The sequence below is a fragment of the Anguilla anguilla genome, chromosome 13 (genome assembly GCF_013347855.1).
Source record: "Anguilla anguilla isolate fAngAng1 chromosome 13, fAngAng1.pri, whole genome shotgun sequence".
NCBI classification, from domain to species: Eukaryota; Metazoa; Chordata; class Actinopteri; order Anguilliformes; family Anguillidae; genus Anguilla; species Anguilla anguilla.
Window position 1 is genome coordinate 16,374,682 of NC_049213.1, and position 19,626 is coordinate 16,394,307.

At 45.6% G+C, this 19,626-nt stretch overlaps 1 protein-coding gene across 4 annotated transcripts; it reads left to right on the forward strand.

Moving 5' to 3' along the window:
• The first annotated feature begins 820 nt into the window (after positions 1–820).
• Positions 821–18,670, forward strand: LOC118211457 (solute carrier family 41 member 1-like). 4 transcript variants are annotated; one of them, XM_035388668.1, is made up of 10 exons: positions 821–1,038; positions 5,908–6,015; positions 6,493–6,564; positions 7,441–7,585; positions 8,201–8,347; positions 9,441–9,585; positions 10,884–10,963; positions 12,904–13,038; positions 16,251–16,399; positions 17,450–18,670. In XM_035388668.1, exons 1-10 carry the CDS (start codon positions 925–927, stop codon positions 17,621–17,623), a joined length of 1,269 nt encoding a protein of 422 aa, XP_035244559.1. In that variant the 5' UTR covers positions 821–924; the 3' UTR covers positions 17,624–18,670. The 4 variants fall into 4 exon arrangements, with proteins under 4 accessions (XP_035244559.1, XP_035244558.1, XP_035244561.1 ...); XM_035388667.1 differs by lacking the exon at positions 821–1,038 and adding an exon at positions 2,234–3,252; XM_035388670.1 differs by lacking the exons at positions 821–1,038; positions 17,450–18,670 and adding exons at positions 2,234–3,252; positions 16,705–17,422.
• The last annotated feature ends 956 nt before the right edge of the window (positions 18,671–19,626 follow it).

Here is a 19,626-nt window from a genome sequence, read left to right on the forward strand (position 1 = left end):
ACGACAGTGAAAACAGCTTTGACTCCACAACAGAAGGCATGTCCAATGAAGGACTTGATCCCATTTTATATTGGTGAGCATCTAAATGCATTCTCAAAATATAATGATCATTTAGTACGCTTATAAATGAGGAGTAGGCCTGATTTGGCCAAAAAGAAATGTGGCATGTGAAACTGGAACATGTTGAGGGCATTTGACGAAAACTTCAACCAATGGACCCCAATCAATGGATTAGTAAACTAGATAGGTAATGTAATTATTTTCTACAATATTCCAGACCTGCTGCTGCCAGAGGTGTTAAGGGGTGCACAAGGAAAGGGTGGGTCGGAGTAATTATGACTCTTGAAAAACAAACTCCAAAGTGTTGCCTTTCAGAAGAGAGCAGGATTATGCCTGTAGTCAAAAGGGTTCAGGAATAGTAACCATTTTATTTTGCGTATGCTTGCGTATGTGTTAAAAAATACAGAAGGGGTTAAACAATTATATGGCTTCACAAACACATATTTCTTCAAAAGTATGCCCTCCATCGGAAAATAGCCATGTTAAAGACATTACAAGTGATGCACTAATAAATTGGATTTAATACACTGAAAAGATTTTATTAGTATTCTATTTATCTCAGTAAGACAAAATTCTATACTTTATGGTATACTATACATATATATATATATACAATAGATATATTCTGGACTATACTTTTTTTGTCTTTGATTCAAATCTCCAGTCATGCCAGGAGAGGAGGCATGCCAGAGGAAGGGAGGAGGGCAGTCAAAAAAGTCAAGGTCGAAGGTCAAGGCACGGCAAAGCACTGTCGAGAGAGATCGCATAACGGGAACCACCGACGATCAGAATGAGCCACTGTGCCTGCAACCACCTCCTCTGTGGCCCTGAAAAAAATCTGCCCAAGAGAAATCTAAGGCAGCCATGGTCCAGACTGAGGTTGAGTCTACTGCAGCCATTGGCTTTCAGGTGCTGTTCCCCTACCTGCTGGCTGGGATGGGCATGGTGATGGCAGGTATGGTGCTGGACAGTGTACAGGTAGGTCCGGTTAGCCTATCCCCAGTTACCTGACTCTTATTGTGATTATTCAATATAACTTATGCCACACTAAACTGTGTACTTTACCTTTAAGTAGTGAATCCAAGTGGGTATTGTGTATTCTCCGATTCTAGCTTCTCTGCCACTGGGTTTGGTATGAAATTTCTTTTTCAGCTAATAAATTTGTTTTTACCAGTTCTTACCTGCTTTTTGTGTGGCATGTGGCTTAAACCATTCCAAAGTCCTGATACATTTTAAAGGCTTTTTAAGTGAAGTGAGGTATTTGGACAGTGCGAGTACCGGGTCACTGTGTCCTGCCAGGTCTGATAAGTCAACCCAATGGCATGCCAGGACAGACTACACTCAGCTCTGTGGCACTCAGCGGCACACAGTCACATTGCGCTTGTGACATGAGTATTCTGGGAACAAAAGTCACACAAGGTGCTTCAAAAGAAAATAAAACTACTTGAAGACCCTTTGAAATAAAAACAATCATTTCTTTATAGGTATATTATGCACTGAGGTCCAAAGAAAGCAAATGATATAAAGCCTGTTTTATTAATTTTATATTTTAATTTTAAATTTCTTTCATAAAATTTGAAAAACGTAAGATCCTGCAATTTATTTTTGACGCCTGTAGGGGACATGAGTCTCTGGTATGTATTACTCTCAGGAACCATTGCTATGAAGAACATCTATTATGCTGAAAACTAAGGTACACTCAACAAAATTAAGTAATATTCTTGAAAATATTTTTCAATATTTGTCATCCAAGATACTTGCATTATGTCCAAAAAATGTATATACAGGAACTTTTTTCTTTCTGGTCTCAGGAGGATATGTTATCTTTATCTTATGGTTTGTTGTAAGCTTTACATGCAAGGAAGAAAATGCACGGGGTTGACATACAGAGTCACAGGGCTGACGTGCAGCTTGTGCTGGTCATCGGCCTGTCACTGCGCTGAGTAATCACTGACAAGCCTCCAGCCATCCACTTACACTCTGCTCAACGGAACACAACCTCTCAACCTGCAGGGACCCCACTGCTGATAACAGCAAGAGAGAGAGAGCACAGAGAGAGGATTCATAAGGGGGGCAGAAAGATGGGAAGAGAGAGGAAGGGAACTAGAGAATGGCAACAGAGAGAGACCAAAGCAGCGGTATGTGGTTCTAGAGCAAGAGAGGTGAGATCAACTGGATGTGGATATAAAAGAATAGAGGTATAGAGAGGTGAGAGACTGAGGCTTTTGATTGGAAAAGGAATTGACTGCACGCCTCAGAAAAGGCGAGAAATAGTCTTGACCAGTGATAGCAGAGTTACTCCTGAAGGTGGCATCTGTTTCTGACAGGTACTGCACCTGTCCTCACTGGAGTAGGAGGAGAGAGAGAAACCAGAGAGGGAGAGAGAGAAAGAGGGAGTTTGTCACAGAGAAGAGAGTGCCTCCCGTGAAGTCTGCTCGGTCTGCAGTCTAGCAGGGAGCTGAAACAGTGGCTCTGTGTCACCCTGTCACCTGGATCCAGAGAGCCCCCCTTCCGCAGTCACACAAGGAGGCGCAAGTCCTGTCACCGAGACAACGGCGAAGACTCAAGGCTGACAGCCGAGAGAAAGAGGCCCCCGCGGGACCTATTCAGGCATTTCTGAGTCGGGTTGGCCAGAGACTTGCCTGTCTCTCAGCTTCCGAGGCATTAAGTGTCACCGATGGGAACAAAAGCCATGAAAAAGCGACAGCTCATTTCCCTGGTGTTCGCCAGTGGGTGATAGAGGGCTCTGCGTGCATCGGAAACTGATGTAAAGCCAAAGGCTGACTCACACTCTCTTCTCTTTACGTGGAAGACAGCACAGGCACAAAAAAAGGAGAGGAACTTTCTGGAACACTTTGGTCTACACGCTGAATGGACTGAGCGGAATCCAAGTTTGCATTGTTTGTTATTCTTGATGTTAGGCAGAGCAAGGCTGTAATTGCTTGACAGAGAACTTTCAGCTTTCGGGCAACAGAGGATGAGATAATGGCGCCTTCCATGCAGGTCACTAAGCTGGAACTTGAGCTGTGCTACGAGGGTCGCAAACTTCGGGGCGTCACCTGCAAGCTCACGCGCGCCGCTCACGGCTTCCTCCCGGAGAGCTCCTGCGCCATAGCCAGCCAGGTCCTGCTGCCCTACCTGGTGGCCGGGCTGGGCATGGTGGCCGCCGGCTTGATCGTGGATGCTGTGCAAGTACGGCCATTTTTCAGGGTTGTGCACTCGTGTTTGTCCGTCTGTGCACCTGTGTCCACGTTGGTGTGTGCGTGCATCTGCGAGACTGCCACAAACATGCACATCTTCTATGTCAGTCTGCCCGTATCAGTCGTGTTTTATTTATATATATATATATATATATATATATATATATATATATATATATATATAAACCATTTATTATTTCTGCAGGAATGCCTTGATACAAGTCATTATTTTAGCGTATTAATGGTTTATAGTAGATTAATTGCAGTGATTCTGTCATTTACAACTGTTACAAAACAGTCCATCTATATACATTATTCTGTTTAGGTACAGCTCAGTATGTCTGAGTGGGTGTGGTTCCCTCAGATTAGAAGGGAATGAATGATTCACCGAGTGCACTCAGCATGCGCCAGGTCACGAGGAACAGGGCAGCGAAGAGGGGGGCGCGTGCTCCATTGAACAGCTCCCCGTCCCGACTAGTTCTAGTGTGTGCCATTTTAAAAATATCCTCCCGCAACAGCCTGGCACGGCTTGACTCCTCAATGATTTATTTGACGACTGCTTTGAGGAGAGGCAGCAGTGGGCTTTCAGCCAACATTGAGAGCACAAGTTGTTTGCATTTAAATTACAAAAAAAAAGCAGCTTGAGCCACTGAAATTGTGATTGAAATCACAGGTGGTGTTTGGGAGCAATCACCCAAAGACAGAGTAAGACAGAACTCTGCGCACTTCAGTTGTAGAAATCACTTCGTTTCAGTCTGTTTTTGCTTGTTTTGTAACTTTCTTCATCTTCGCACCTGCATTCTTCCACCTCTCCTGAGAGTTTGAGAGCAGGAAGTGCAGGAGAGGGTGACAGAGGCAGTGAAATATTCAAAATGGCTGGGTTAGGACAGATAGATGGAGGATGTGCAGAGAAAGAGAATTAATATTTCTGCTCAGTCTTACTCAGTCTGGAAAGAGGAAAGGATTGGGCTACCTCCTCAGAGTGGGTGTGATGTGATGGGGTCTTGTCAGCAGGCACTGGGAGCTGTAGCCAAGCCTTGAGAGCAGTTAAAAATAGCTCTCACCATTTGTGTACTTAAGTGCACTCACTTATCTGTATGTGGATTTAATTATATACATATCTGTTTGCCTCATTTCATTTTTGGCACATGCTCTTTATTTGACATGCTAGTAAATCTGGTGAGAGGTCTTGTCCACACAGCGTAAGTAACTTGTGAAAAAAGAAAAGGTGAACCGTTAACAGTTAACTTCTTGCCATATTTTAATGTGCAAATAAACCTACAAGAACTTTAGGAACTTGTATAACAGTAGGCCTATGACCTAGATGTGTAAGCTATTACTGTATGAACTAGTCAATAAGGTCAACCATTTATTTGGTGTTCATGATCTGTATACTTTATTCTTTTAATGGCAGTAAGAAACAATGTAGATTGATTGATGTGAAACAAATTACATTTTGCATGCTTGATTCAGGACCAACATCAAAATGGAAATTTTCTGCTAAAAGCACCTGGTCTTGAGCCAGCAAACTGCCAGAGCAACTTTTCCAGAATGCTCTTATTCAAATATAACCCCTAAATAGAAAATTTCAACAACATTGCAGGATATGGCTGCACATGTTAAAAGGGCTTCTGACTGATATATATATATATATATATATATATATATATACAGTACAGTTATATTTATGGAATTTAAATAAGAGTCACACATTTGAAATCACAATGCATAATGTGCTGTCGAAGGCATTGTGAAAGTGTAAATAAATGCTAATTTTATCTTTACCATCAAATCATGCATTCATTCTCCTTTGAATTACACCCCTTCTGTCCTGCTTCTATGGCTGTCTGCTGGCTACTCCTAACTTATTATGAAAGGTCAAGAGTCATTTTATTGCACTTAAGAGATACAGTTCCTTTCAGCAATTGTAGGCATTCTTCGACAGACCTGTAATTATCTTTGAATTTTTCCCTTAAAATATTAATTGTCTCAATGTTTCTATATGAGTTATAGACACCAGTATTGTCAGAATACAGGACAACACCTTGTAGACCCAGTATTGACCCTTGTGTTACACAGATAATTGTACATTGTTCTTTGGCATTTATTCCAAGTGTGAATTAAATACTAGGAAACAAACTTAGGGACAGATATTTTCTCTGAGAGAAATAATCCAGAATTATTAGTATACTTATAAGAAAGTATAACTTGATTGGTAAACGGGCTGCATTTATATGTGCTTTAATCCAAAGCACTTTACAATTGATGCCTCTCATTCACACACACACTCACACACCAACAGTGAAAGGCTGCCATGCAAGGTACCAATCAGTTCGTTGGGAGTAATTAGGGGTTAGGTGTCTTTCTCAGGGACACTTCGACACGCCCAGGGCGGGGGATGGAACCGGCAACCCTCCGACTGCCAGGCGACCGCTCTTACCTCCTGAGCTAATGTTGCCCCCATGATTGAAGTGTAACTAGGTGGTTACAAATGGAAACTTTCTAGCTGTTCATTTAAAACTGTTGTAGCCAGATATAATAAGTTGTTTCTTCAGAGAACAACCATAAACTGCCATATATATATATTTATATCCTTTAAATCCAGAATTTCCGAACCTCAGATATTCTTTACACTGTTGTTTTTCAGCACTGGGAGGTTTTTAAGACCATTACGGAGGTGTTTATACTTGTGCCAGCCCTGGTGGGACTGAAAGGGAACCTGGAGATGACCCTAGCCTCTCGGCTCTCAACAGCAGTGAGCAAAAACTATACCATTATCAGTGTACTCATTCTCTCACTATCACGATCGAACCACAGCGAGCACAGACAACCGTTATTATTGCCATTATCACTGGCAGTTTAAAATGTACCATACCGCAATTTTTTTTTTTTTCATTTTGATGGATGAGAAATCATATTTATTCAACAACCAGGCTGAAATGCATTCTTTGAAAATTGAGAAACATACATAAGACCAATATGTCAAATGTCTTATGTCCAAAAAATGAGAAAAAAAATCATTTTTTTCTGTTTTACATCGTGAATGTCTTCAAACACATTTCCTTTTGTTTATTTAACTTTGGTTGTTCAACAATTATAATTTTGCATCCAACTGAATTACATGTTTGGAATTTTTTTCTTTTTTTCACATTTTGGACATAATACAATAGTTTTCATTCAGCTGTTTTTGCACTGAAAGAGATATCTCTCTCTCTCTGTCTGTATCTCTCAGGCAAACACTGGGCAGTTGGATGACCCAAAACAGCAGTGGAGAATGGTTTTTAGTAACCTAGCCCTCATCCAGGTAACCACACGTAACCTTTTCATGCAGACAGATACACTGGACTTACTTTTTCTTACCAGCAGGGAGAAGATAAGCAAGATTATTTGATCTTACTTAAGCAGGGTATTCTGCCTATATTGCAGACTGTCTTACATATCACCTGTTCCCTTTCTCACTTTTTTGCCACAAGTTGAATTCAGCATATTGACAGAAATATTTTCATTCCAAAGCCTTTTGTAAGGCCTGTATAAACTTATAAACTGTTCACCACCATAATCTTGTAAGCCACATTCATTTTCCTCATTATTCACTCAGTCGAAAACCCGGAAACCAGTAAAACCCAGAAACCGGTGTTCTTATGTAATTCTTATGGGTATAGCACAGATAATGTTACAAATTGAAAAACACCACCATTAATTTGGCCTAATATTAGGCTTGTGGCTAATGTAAATAAATTTATTTGAAATCAAACCGAGCTGATCTATGTGTACTGTAACTGCCCACAATGTTTAACTAAGCAAATGTAAGTAGTCAGTATGGTTTTAACCTTTTAGTTTTAAATTTACCATAAACCCACTCTATTATATACAAGGTACAGGCCAGGGCAGGCCAATGTCTGAGCCCAGTGCAATGTGAGTGTGAAAAAAACCTACCTGTAGAATAAATCACACAGTTTTATTGCATTTATCTATTCTCACTCAATTTTATTTATTTGCTCTTAAATGTAAACAGGTACACATTGATTTCATATGTGATATGCTATAAAATAATTAGTGTTACTTCATAAACATATTGTTGATTTTAGTGTTGTAAAGCTTTAGCAGTATTTCCCAATATGTTATGTAAATAAATCTTCCTTTAAAACTGAATTTGAATTTGCTTTTCATTGGCTGGCAGGTGCAGGCCACCGTAGTGGGCTTCCTGGCTGCCCTGTCTGCGGTGGGGCTGGGGGCCCTGTCCAGAGGAGGGGTGGAGCTGGACCAGGCTGCAGTGCTGTGTGCTAGCAGTGTTACCACTGCTTTTGTAGCGGCCCTGTCCCTGGGTAAACTCACACCCCACTGGCCCTTATAAAAGCATGCTTAGATTTAGGCATGGGGCCTTATTTATAAAACGCTCTTGCAATCAAATTGTGCCTAACCAGTAGCTTAAACATATAACCATGACTATAGTAGTTCACACTTTGACGTGGATATGGTCGTATCTATATGTAAAGTTTAAAATTGAAGTCAATTACTTGCAAGCTACCGCACATTTGAGGGCTGCATGAGAAGCCCCAAAGTGGGCTGTGTTTACATTTTAAGAATAACATTTAACAGATAATCAATTTTAGACATGACGAGAGCAAGAAATGTTTTATACCTTATTTAGAGGAAAATGGCTGTTACTGGCCAATTCACGAGAAGGAGTAATAATAAAGCACGTTCACTTTCAATATCTTGTGAGATTTATGTAGCACAAGTAGAGTACATGGTTTAAAGTGGCACATGCAGATGCTGATCTGTCTGTCAACAGAGAATCACTCCATAAACAGAGCATGTGCGATGGCATCTCTGCCTGCTGCAGGCGTGTACATCAGTGCTAATGACGTACACAAACAGGGCTAAGTAGAGTTGTCACCTCATGTTACCCCTAACCGGCACCCAAACTGTCCCCGCAGGCCTGGTGATGGTCGGGGTGATCATAGGCTCCAGAAGGGTGGGCATCAACCCAGACAATGTGGCCACGCCCATTGCTGCCAGCCTGGGTGACCTCATCACCCTGTCCCTGCTGGCGGGGGTCAGCAGCGTGCTTTTCAAGCGCAGGGGTGAGTTAATGCTGGTGCTGGAAGGGTGTTCATACAGTACATACGGATTTGCTGTTGTTAATTTCCCAGAATATCTCCAGAAATGCTTTAGAACTGGCTTGTTCTAGAGCTACAAAATTTGGTACCCAGACATGTACTTGTAAAGGACAAATTTACCTCAAGGGCCAATAATGTCTGCAATATAGAATTTTTTTGCCGTTTTAACTGAATTGTAATGAAGCATTTTTTTAGCTCAGTAAAGTTTGCAAATGCAAAAATGAAAGGGTATGAAAAAATATGGCCAAATGATGAACCACTGAACTTTCATGAGGGCTGGACTTAAATGCTCAAATTTCCCAAAGGATTTATACCCATAGCACTGGCCCATGAAACCACTTGGTGGCGCCACCAGTTGTTAAATATTCAATATTTTAACCTCAGAAACACTGCATGCACTTATTATTATTACACAGCATGCAGGCTTTCTATATGGGTGTATGTGTGTGTGTGTGTGTGTGTTTGCATGTGTGTGAATTTCTGTATATGAAATCTTCAGCAAATACATGTTATTGTTGTCATGGTATCTGTTCAGAAACAGGACTGGAGAAGTGGTCCTTACACTGTTGAACCAGCAGGGGTCAGTCAGAGCACAGTGTTTCCAGAATGCCTACTCGCAAATGAGGAGAATATCCATCTATTGCTTCTCCACTTAAGTTCGAATGGGGCTTGAAATCAACAGTTTGATTTTGGCCACATTTTACACCTTGTAAACACACACAAACTATACTGTATTGCCCTAGGTTAAAAGCAATTGTCCTAAATGAAAACAATTTGAAGCCTTTACAAATGGTTCATGCGAAAACAATTTATTGTTATGTTGGTGACAATGAAATCATGTAAAAAATTATGTGGCCTGTGGTGGCGTGTGTGTGTGTTCCTTCTGCTGCCATGTATGGATGTGTGCTTCTTTGCATGCGTGTGGGATTTCTACATTTTTCAATCATATTCTTGTGCGAGAGATTTCCATGCAGTGAAATGTCAAATAATGTACTGTAACATACTGTAGCTCCGAGCTGAAATCGCCATTCTTACCCTCTTTACCTGTGTGTTGTAGAGGTGTGGTACCTGTCCCCTCTGGTCTGTGGTCTCTTCCTGATGCTGATTCCGCTCTGGGTGGTCATCGCCCGGCGTAACACACAGATTCGGGTGGTTCTGAGGTCTGGTTGGCAGCCTGTCATAGTGGCCATGTCCATCAGCAGGTGCTGGAGATGCTGTGTGCTGTGTCAGTCTCTGCTGAATACAACACTCCCACAATGCACTAGGGCCAGCTACAGTCACCAGTGGTTCCTAAGTGCTGTGCGTCAGGGGCCACTGGTGGGCGTTGAGAAGGCTTGAGGAGGATCGTGAGATATGATGTGAAACTCCTCCCATAGATATTCACAGTAATTGAACTAAACATATCACGTAAGACTCCTGCCACAGCTGTTCATAGTAGTCAAACTAAACACTTTCATTTACATCTCTGGCATAGTCATTCACATTCACACTAACTGAACTGAATACCACACTTATTCATTAATTGTGACACATGTTCAGTTCACATTTGATTTAAATTGTGTGTTGTTAACCAGAACATGTGTTCGGCTAATAAATTTATTATAATGTTCGGCAGCTTTTGCTTTTGGTGTGTACTTACTATACTGCAACAGGAAAGAAAACTAGGCTGCACAGCACTGTAAGACCCCCACACCTCTTCTTATCTACTTTTCTTTTCTACTCTGTTGCAAAATCTAGCACCACAGCATTAAACATGGTAATTCAGTAAACTAGACGGAACTGTGGAAGGAACTAGACAAAATTTTAATAAACCAACTGGTGTGTTTTGGTGTATAAGAATGAAACATATTTCAAGATACTAATGTGTGCTTCAGTAAGGCTAGTGTGGTGTATCGTGGTGAGCTATACCAACCTGCATTTTAGCAAAATAGATGAAATTTCATTTCACTTGACTTTTGCAAAAAATAGGAGTCAGTTTGGAAATCTGATTAAATTGTTTTTCAAAGAATGTGACACAGCTTGTATTCCAGTAAAGTAAGTCAGTTTGTATTTCTATCCATTACATCTAACCATAATTTAGGATATAGAAAAGAAGGTAATTCCATAAATTGACCAAATTGAATTTCAATAAATGAAATCAAGCTGCGCTTCAGTATAAACTCAAATTGTATTTCAGTTAAATGAACCCAACTGTTTGGCAGTAAGTAGGTCAGGCTGTTTTGTCAAGAGGGGCACAGGCAGAAAGCTCCCACGGAGTTTTCCCAACCTAAAATTCCTCTGTTTACATAGCTCCAGTGGATTCACTTAGCCCAAGATCAAGCTCTTATTTCTCCAGATGAAAAAAAGTTTGAAGCTCACCTCAGTATGACAGCGCCCCCTGCGGTCTTGGCTGCCTGTAGAGGGAGTCGGACCATCGGGGGCACCCTCACACTGAAGCGAGCTTCAAGCTTTTTTTCTGTCTCGGTGTCTGTCGACTAACTACCAAGTCTTCTGATTGCAGTTTTGGGGGCCTAATCCTGGACAAGACTGTAAGCGACCCCAGCTTTGTGGGAATGGCTGTCTTTACCCCTGTCATCAACGGTAAGTAGACGCAAGATATTAACACAAGGCAAACATCACAAGGTATGAACTAATGGCATTCCTCAAGCAATAAAGGGTATCTTATATTGCACTCATTGTTATTATCGCTACCTCCAACACTTACCCACATTGAGTTTGCTTAGAGTTGAAAAAGAGCTTGTTGGTTTTGGCATTCCCCTACATGCCCCCCCCCCCCATCCCGACTCTGACAAGGGTGGGTGGGTAGTGGAAACAGTCAGCCAGTCAACTCCGAATGGAACAGCTGTCTTGCTGGAGTGCTTTCCTCTCTGACGCTAGTACAGATTTGGAGATAATGCGCCTGCATTGTGCATGACCATTGTGCCTCTCAAATAGGAACCACTCCTACTCCGGAGGGGAAAACGCCCTGCTGGCCACCGTATGCTTTTAAGCAGACATAATGCGGAAAACGTTATGGTTTTTAACCAAAATATATCAATAAGGGAGAGAGCACACACCCTAGGTAATGACATGCAGGCAATCTGACGAGCAGCTAAAATTATGAAATGACAAAGCCTTCATTGTTGTTCCCATTTTGTTGAGTTTAGTTCAGTCAATTAGCCGAGTCAAAAGCCCATGCATGTTTTCCATCAGAAAGTCCAAGGAATTAAAGGGAGGCTTTGGGTAATGACGAGAATGCTGCATGTTTGGTAGGAAGGAGGAAGGAGTCTATAAGAGACAGTGGGCAGATGCTCAAAATCTAAAGTTTGGAAAAGGCGTAGCTGAGGCAGGATAACAATGAGGCATGTGTAAAGATGTTGAGAATTATGAAAGTGAAGCAACCTGTTTCATATTTCCTCTTCTCTGCTGATCCATGCTTCCCTCTTTTTCTCCATCACCCATGTCTCTCGCGCACACACCCCCTGGTCTCTTGTCAAAGCCGTAGATACAGTAATGCTAGCCTCTCTTGCGGCCGTGTCAGAGAGTTTGCTCAGGGCTGCTGAAGCGTGCGTATCAGATGGGGGCCACGGTAGTTACTACATGAAAGGGTTGGAGCAGTTTTCTGGGCCCAGCCATGGATTTATTCACCCCTTTCTTTTGTTCCAAACACAGTTGTTTGCCCCACCAGTGCTTTTGAGCGCAGTGGGTCGGGGACGGGGAGGAGTTAGATGTGCTGTTTCCGTGGCAGGGATTGGCTGGGGCCGAAGGGTCTGTACAGACCCGCAGGCTGTGGAACATCTGTCCCAAGTCTGTGCCCTCCCTCTATCAAAAGGGCCAACTGATACATGTGGTTCTGTGATCTAAGTCAGTAAAAGATAAAGGGCACTGCTCTGCTCATAATATATGTATTGTAAGTGTCTGATTAAATTCACGACGAGAATATTTAGGTCAACGTGATGTTATCTTGTCGTGCATTTGCTCCGACAGTAAAAAAAAGTGGTACAGCCTTTATTCAGGCATACGTGATGTTGTGAGTTTGGGAACTGCCTCTTTTGGTCAGCATCTAGAATAAATAGTTTAATCCACAATTAAACTTGTGTGGATTTTACAAACGACACTTAACCTGCAGATGTGAATCTGGTCAGGCCCGAGACATACCCTGCGTATGCATGCAAAGCGCTGGGCCGATGCAGTGCAAATGCACAGCCCGTTTATTCATACTCAACATGGGTTCTTAAGTCCCTGTGGAGGTAATAAACCCGAGGGCGGTCCAGGGCAGTTGTGACAAGACTGAGAGGAAGAAAGCGCAAATCGAAGATGATGGCTTCATCCTGTTGTCGCCTGCTATAGCGCCCCTTGCTGCGACTCTTGACACTGCAGCTGGCGCTTGCGTTGTGTTAAGAATTTCAGGTGACACATTTTCGAACACAACGATGGCTGAAATAGACTTAACTCAAGCGTAACTCTCTTTCGTAGGGTACATTTCGGGCCTTACTGGCTCCAGTTGGGTTGCTAATTAGCATATGGATCTTTCTTTTTAGGAGTTGGAGGAAACCTGGTGGCTATACAGGCTAGCCGCATATCCACCTACCTGCATTTCTGGAGTGTTCCAGGGGTTCTGCCCTACAAGATGAGGCAGTACTGGCCCAACCCCTGCATCACCTTCTTTTCCTCAGGTTCGAGTCTTTCAACCCTGCACATGCTGCAGTCTCCACGCTGCACACCCCTACTGCCCACACTGCACACCACCCAGACTCCTACTGCACACCACCCAGACCCCTACTGCCCACACTGCACACCATCCAGACTCCTACTGCACACCACCCAGACCCCTACTGCCCACACTGCACACCACCCAGACCTTTACTGCCCACACTGCACACCTCCCAGAACCCTACTGCCCACACTGCACACCACCCAGACCCCTACTGCCCACACTGCACACCACCCAGACCCCTACTGCCCACACTGCACACTACCCAGACTCCTACTGCACACCGCCCAGACCCCTACTGCCCACACTGCACACCACCCAGACCTTTACTGCCCACACTGCACACCTCCCAGAACCCTACTGCCCACACTGCACACCACCCAGACCCCTACTGCCCACACTGCACACCACCCAGACCCCTACTGCCCACACTGCACACCACCCAGACTCTTACTGCACACCACCCAGACCCCTACTGCCCACACTGCACACCACCCAGACCCCTACTGCCCACACTGCACACTACCCAGACCCCTACTGCCCACACTGCACACCACCCAGACCCCTACTGCACACACTGCACACCGCCCAGACCCCTACTGCCCACACTGCACACCGCCCAGACCCCTACTGCCCACACTGCACACCACCCAGACCCCTACTGCCCACACTGCACACCACCCAGACCCCTACTGCCCACACTGCACACCACCCAGACCCCTACTGCCCACACTGCACACCACCCAGACCCCTACTGCCCACACTGCACACCACCCAGACCCCTACTGCCCACACTGCACACCACCCAGACCCCTACTGCCCACACTGCACACTGCCCAGACCCCTACTGCCCACACTGCACACTACCCAGACCCCTACTGCCCACACTGCACACCACCCAGACCCCTACTGCACACACTGCACACTACCCAGACCCCTACTGCCCACACTGCACACCACCCAGACCCCTACTGCACACACTGCACACCGCCCAGACCCCTACTGCCCACACTGCACACCACCCAGACCCCTACTGCCCACACTGCACACCACCCAGACCCCTACTGCCCATACTGCACACCACCCAGACCTTCACTGCCCACACTGCACACCGCCCAGACCCCTACTGCCCACACTGCACACCACCCAGACTCCTACTGCACACCACCCAGACCCCTACTGCCCACACTGCACACCACCCAGACCCCTACTGCCCACACTGCACACCACCCAGACTCCTACTGCACACCACCCAGACCCCTACTGCCCACACTGCACACCGCCAAGATCCCTACTGCCCACACTGCACACCACCCAGACCCCTACTGCCCATACTGCACACCACCCAGACCCCTACTGCCCACACTGCACACCACCCAGACTCCTACTGCCCACACTGCACACCACCCAGACCCCTACTGCCCACACTGCACACTGCCCAGACCCCTACTGCCCACACTGCACACCACCCAGACCCCTACTGCCCACACTGCACACTGCCCAGACCCCTACTGCCCACACTGCACACCACCCAGACCCCTACTGCCCACACTGCACACTGCCCAGACCCCTACTGCCCACACTGCACACTGCCCAGACCCCTACTGCCCACACTGCACACCACCCAGACCCCTACTGCCCACACTGCACACTGCCCAGACCCCTACTGCCCACACTGCACACCGCCCAGACCCCTACTGCCCACACTGCACACCACCCAGACCCCTACTGCCCACACTGCACACCACCCAGACCCCTACTGCCCACACTGCACACTGCCCAGACCCCTACTGCCCACACTGCACACCGCCCAGACCCCTACTGCCCACACTGCACACTACCCAGACCCCTACTGCCCACACTGCACACCACCCAGACTCCTACTGCACACCACCCAGACCCCTACTGCCCACACTGCACACCACCCAGACCCCTACTGCCCACACTGCACACCGCCCAGACCCCTACTGCCCACACTGCACACCACCCAGACCCCTACTGCCCACACTGCACACCAACCAGACCCCTACTGCCCACACTGCACACCGCCCAGACCCCTACTGCCCACACTGCACACCACCCAGATCCCTACTGCCCACACTGCACACCACCCAGACCCCTACTGCCCACACTGCACACCACCCAGACCCCTACTGCCCACACTGCACACCACCCAGACTCCTACTGCACACCACCCAGACCCCTACTGCTCACACTGCACACAGCCCAGACCCCTACTGCCCACACTGCACACTACCCAGACCCCTACTGCCCACACTGCACACCACCCAGACCCCTACTGCCCACACTGCACACCACCCAGACTCTTACTGCACACCACCCAGACCCCTACTGCCCACACTGCACACCACCCAGACTCTTACTGCACACCACCCAGACCCCTACTGCCCACACTGCACACCACCCAGACCCCTACTGCCCACACTGCACACCACCCAGACCCCTACTGCCCACACTGCACACCACCCAGACCCCTACTGCCCACACTGCACACCGCCCAGACCCCTACTGCCCACACTGCACACCACCCAGACCCCTACTGCCCACACTGCACACCACCCAGACCCCTACTGCCCACACTGCACACCGCCCAGACCCCTACTGCCCACACTGCACACCACCCAGACTCCTACTGCACACCGCCCAGACCCCTACTGCCCACACTGCACACCACCCAGACCTTTACTGCCCACACTGCACACCACCCAGACCTTTACTGCCCACACTGCACACCTCCCAGACCCCTACTGCCCACACTGCACACCACCCAGACCCCTACTGCCCACACTGCACACCACCCAGACCCCTACTGCCCACACTGCACACCACCCAGACCCCTACTGCCCACACTGCACACCGCCCAGACCCCTACTACATTTTGTCTCATATTTTGACGTCATATAAAAATGCCGTAAGTATAAAGCAAAAAGAACAAATTTCACTCTACAGTCCCCATATTTTTGGAGGGCACTGTAAGCATCTGTCAAATGAAAACATGCAAATACAGAAGAAGCACAGTTTATGGCAAGAGCAGGCGATTCAGTCCGTTCAGTTTGCCTCACGTTTTGAAAAACTCCAGAACTACGCTAAAGCTAGTCTCCAGCAGCCCCAGAGTCTCTGAACGCTCCCTAACGGCCCCCTGCCCTCTCGCAGGTGTGAACTCCAGGTCGGCGCGGGTGCTGTTCCTCCTGGTGGTGCCAGGCCACCTGGTCTTCCTCTACACCATCCACCTGCTGCAGGGCGGGCACACCTCCCTCACGCTGAGCTTCACCTGCTGCTACCTGTGTGCTGCCCTGCTCCAGGTATCCATTTATAACGATACTCTTTGAATATCCAGTCAAGTGCTTTATCTGTTTACTAGTGCAGAAGGGCTTTTGATTCAAGTTTCCATGTGATGATAGTATATTTGATATAGAATGTGTTAGTTTGTATTATAATTTTGGAATTTCATGACAAGGTTTTGATACATTGAGCAAATATTTTGTGCTTAATTTGCACCATTGAATTGTCTGGAAACACAATTACTTGAATAGCAACATGTACATGTAAAACATGGTAATACTCCTCAAATGCTAGCATTTCACTTGAAGGATTACTCCTTATACAGGGCCGTACCTTCATTACTGCACTGGATCTTATTTGGTGAGTGGAAGAGCGCCCCCTACAGGACCACCACCACCGCTTCCAGCAGCAGCTGCTTTTTTTCCAGAAGTCGCCCATACAATACTAACCCAGCCCAGCTCTCTCTACTTAAGTTCAACAGTATGACATTGGAAGGTCACAGGGAGGTATCCCTGTAGGTCCCTACTTTTTGTGATAAGTGCTGGGGGCCCTTTAATGACCACATTGTGTCAGGTCCTTGATTTAACATCTCGTCTGATGCACAGACTGCACTAGTGGCCAGGCAGTCTGTATAGTGCGGGCTGGTCTCCGCCCACGGTCCAGACTGCTGTGATATTCTGCAGTCCATGTGGCCCAGAGCTGCAGTCACCTGGGCCGAGAGGTTCGTCTGGTTGCAGCAACGAACCGCCAGCCGAACCTCTCGATTTCTTCTTGCACCGCACTCTTGGCTTTGCCCTAACACACAAACTTAAACCAATATGTTCCGAAAACCAGTCCCAGCAGCAGCTTGTTTGATTAAATTACATCACACTGCCTGTTTTTGTTGTCAATTTTGTGTATGGTTTTCCTATTTGAAGAGGGATCTTTTGTCTATTCTGATTTGTCTGACAAGACAAGCAGGGAACACAAAGGTTTTTCAGAATGCAGGGCGTGCATGTCAGTGTTCATCTAAGAAGTTTCTTTGTTTAACATAGCAATAAAAAAATGGGTGAACTCTGACCTCGGTGCAGGTGGGGATCCTGCTGTACGTGGCTGACCTAATTGTCCGTCTGATGTGGAGGCGGGGCCTGGATCCTGACAACTTCTCCATCCCGTACCTGACGGCGCTGGGGGACCTGCTGGGCACCGGCTTCCTGGCTCTGTGCTTCCGCACGGCGATGCTGGCGGAGGGGGCGGGGCTCTGAGGCCTGGGTGGGCCTACCTGGCTTCTCTCCTCTCGGACGCTGACCCTGCTGACCCTGACCCTGCCGACCCTTCCTCACGTGCGCTGCTTTCCACGCATGAGTTTATCTTTGCTTCCTGTGCCTCCAGCAGTGCCATCTCAGACTAAACCGCGCCAATGACCTTACAGACGAGGGGACACACGCATGGCATTCATCTGCTCATGGCTGCCACATGCAGCGGGACACTATTAAGATGAATGAAAATAGGACATTTACCTGCAGGACTGAGCAGCATAGAAGCAGTCTATACAGTATTGCAGCACAACTTTGTATACACTTGAAGGTAGTGTACACTATAATAATTGGGGTGAACACATGCCACCCTCTCTTCTTCATGCAGGATCTACCTGTACCAGATGTATTGTATTAAAAGGCTATGGCAATATTTTTCAGAAATTATGACAAATTTTATTCATTTATGTATGCGTGTGTGTGTATTATCATTTACAACAGTTTCTAAATATCCTTCTCAGTTTGTGAGTATTTAAAGCACTTGGTTCTCGTCCCCCATTTTGTGATAACACCAAGAGAAGGCTCAGGACACTGCACAGGGGAATGCAGGACTCTTGTAGTTACCACAATACTAAACTCAGGAGCAACTTCATATCCTGTATTTATACCGAGACAAGATTATTAACTTGACATGACTCATTGAGCAAGCTTGTATTTCTTATGTACAATGGTGGCAATATGGCACTTGTTTCAATAATAGCCACCATGGTTCAGAATAAAGAGGTCAGCTTGTCTACATGGACAACTATTCAGATTTTAAAAACTGTATATATATTTTTTGTCCGATAAATGTTTCACTCTGTTCCACAGTGTTTGTTTTTTATTTATTTTTCGATCCATTCTATGTCTATTTGCATCAAAAAAGGATGCATTTAATGAGTGCCTGCTGACACTGCTAGGCTGGTTGCATGAAAGTGAGCACATTGTGTGTCTAAACTGTTTTGCAATGTTAACCATTAGGAACCTTAAACTCATAAAAATGTCCTGATTCTTTACAGTGCTTAAGGTGTAGTTTACCATCACTACTACAGATTAAATGTACAGATCTCTGGGGTCAAAGCTGAACTAAATGGCACATTGGCCACCCATTGTATGAATATGCATTTTTGTGAGCAACACCATCATTATTTTATTCTTTTCACTTTGTGTTGTCACTGGTATTCCACCACTGGAATTAAATGGTCCACATGCAAATAACCTCCTTATTCCAAAACACAGCCTAGACCAGTGGTTCTCAACCTCGGTCCTGGGGGGAATTATTTACCCTCTTAAGCCACATTATGTCAGAAATTGCTATGCATGGCATGAAGAATAAAATCCCATTGTGTTATTGTGTTGCTTTATTAGTGATTGCAAACAATCACTTAAAAAGAGTTGCATGCAGGGGTTGTGGGGTCCAAGCGTTTATGGACAGGGGGAGTTGCCTAGGGTTGGCGCCAGGACAGTGGGAATTTCGATTTCAATAAATAAATAAATAAATAAATAAACTTCTGTTGTGATGGGAGATGGCAAACTTTTTGGCGGTGAGTCATTTTGAGAATCCACAATGCACGCCATGCTAGATGTGCTCTCCAATTTTAAAAAGTGACACACTCAAAAGGCAGAGACATGCTCGCATGCCTGTAGGGTTTGTGTTCTAATGGTTAGGGTTAGGGTTCTGGAATTGCAATTGTGGTTGGAATGACAACCAGCATAAACACTGGGCCCCCAGGACCAAGGTTGAGAACCACTGGCCTAGACCATGCAAAAATAGTGGCAATGTCAGTTTATAATTACTTAATTATTATAATTACTTACATCTTACATGTTTGGTTCCAAAACAAGATATCCACCATTTTAAAATTTGTGACCTACTCTTAAATAATTGCTCACATAAAATCTAAACTTTTTGATACTTTTGGAAAGATATTACCTATCCTAGGTCGTCAAATAATTGTGTTTTTGCAGATTGA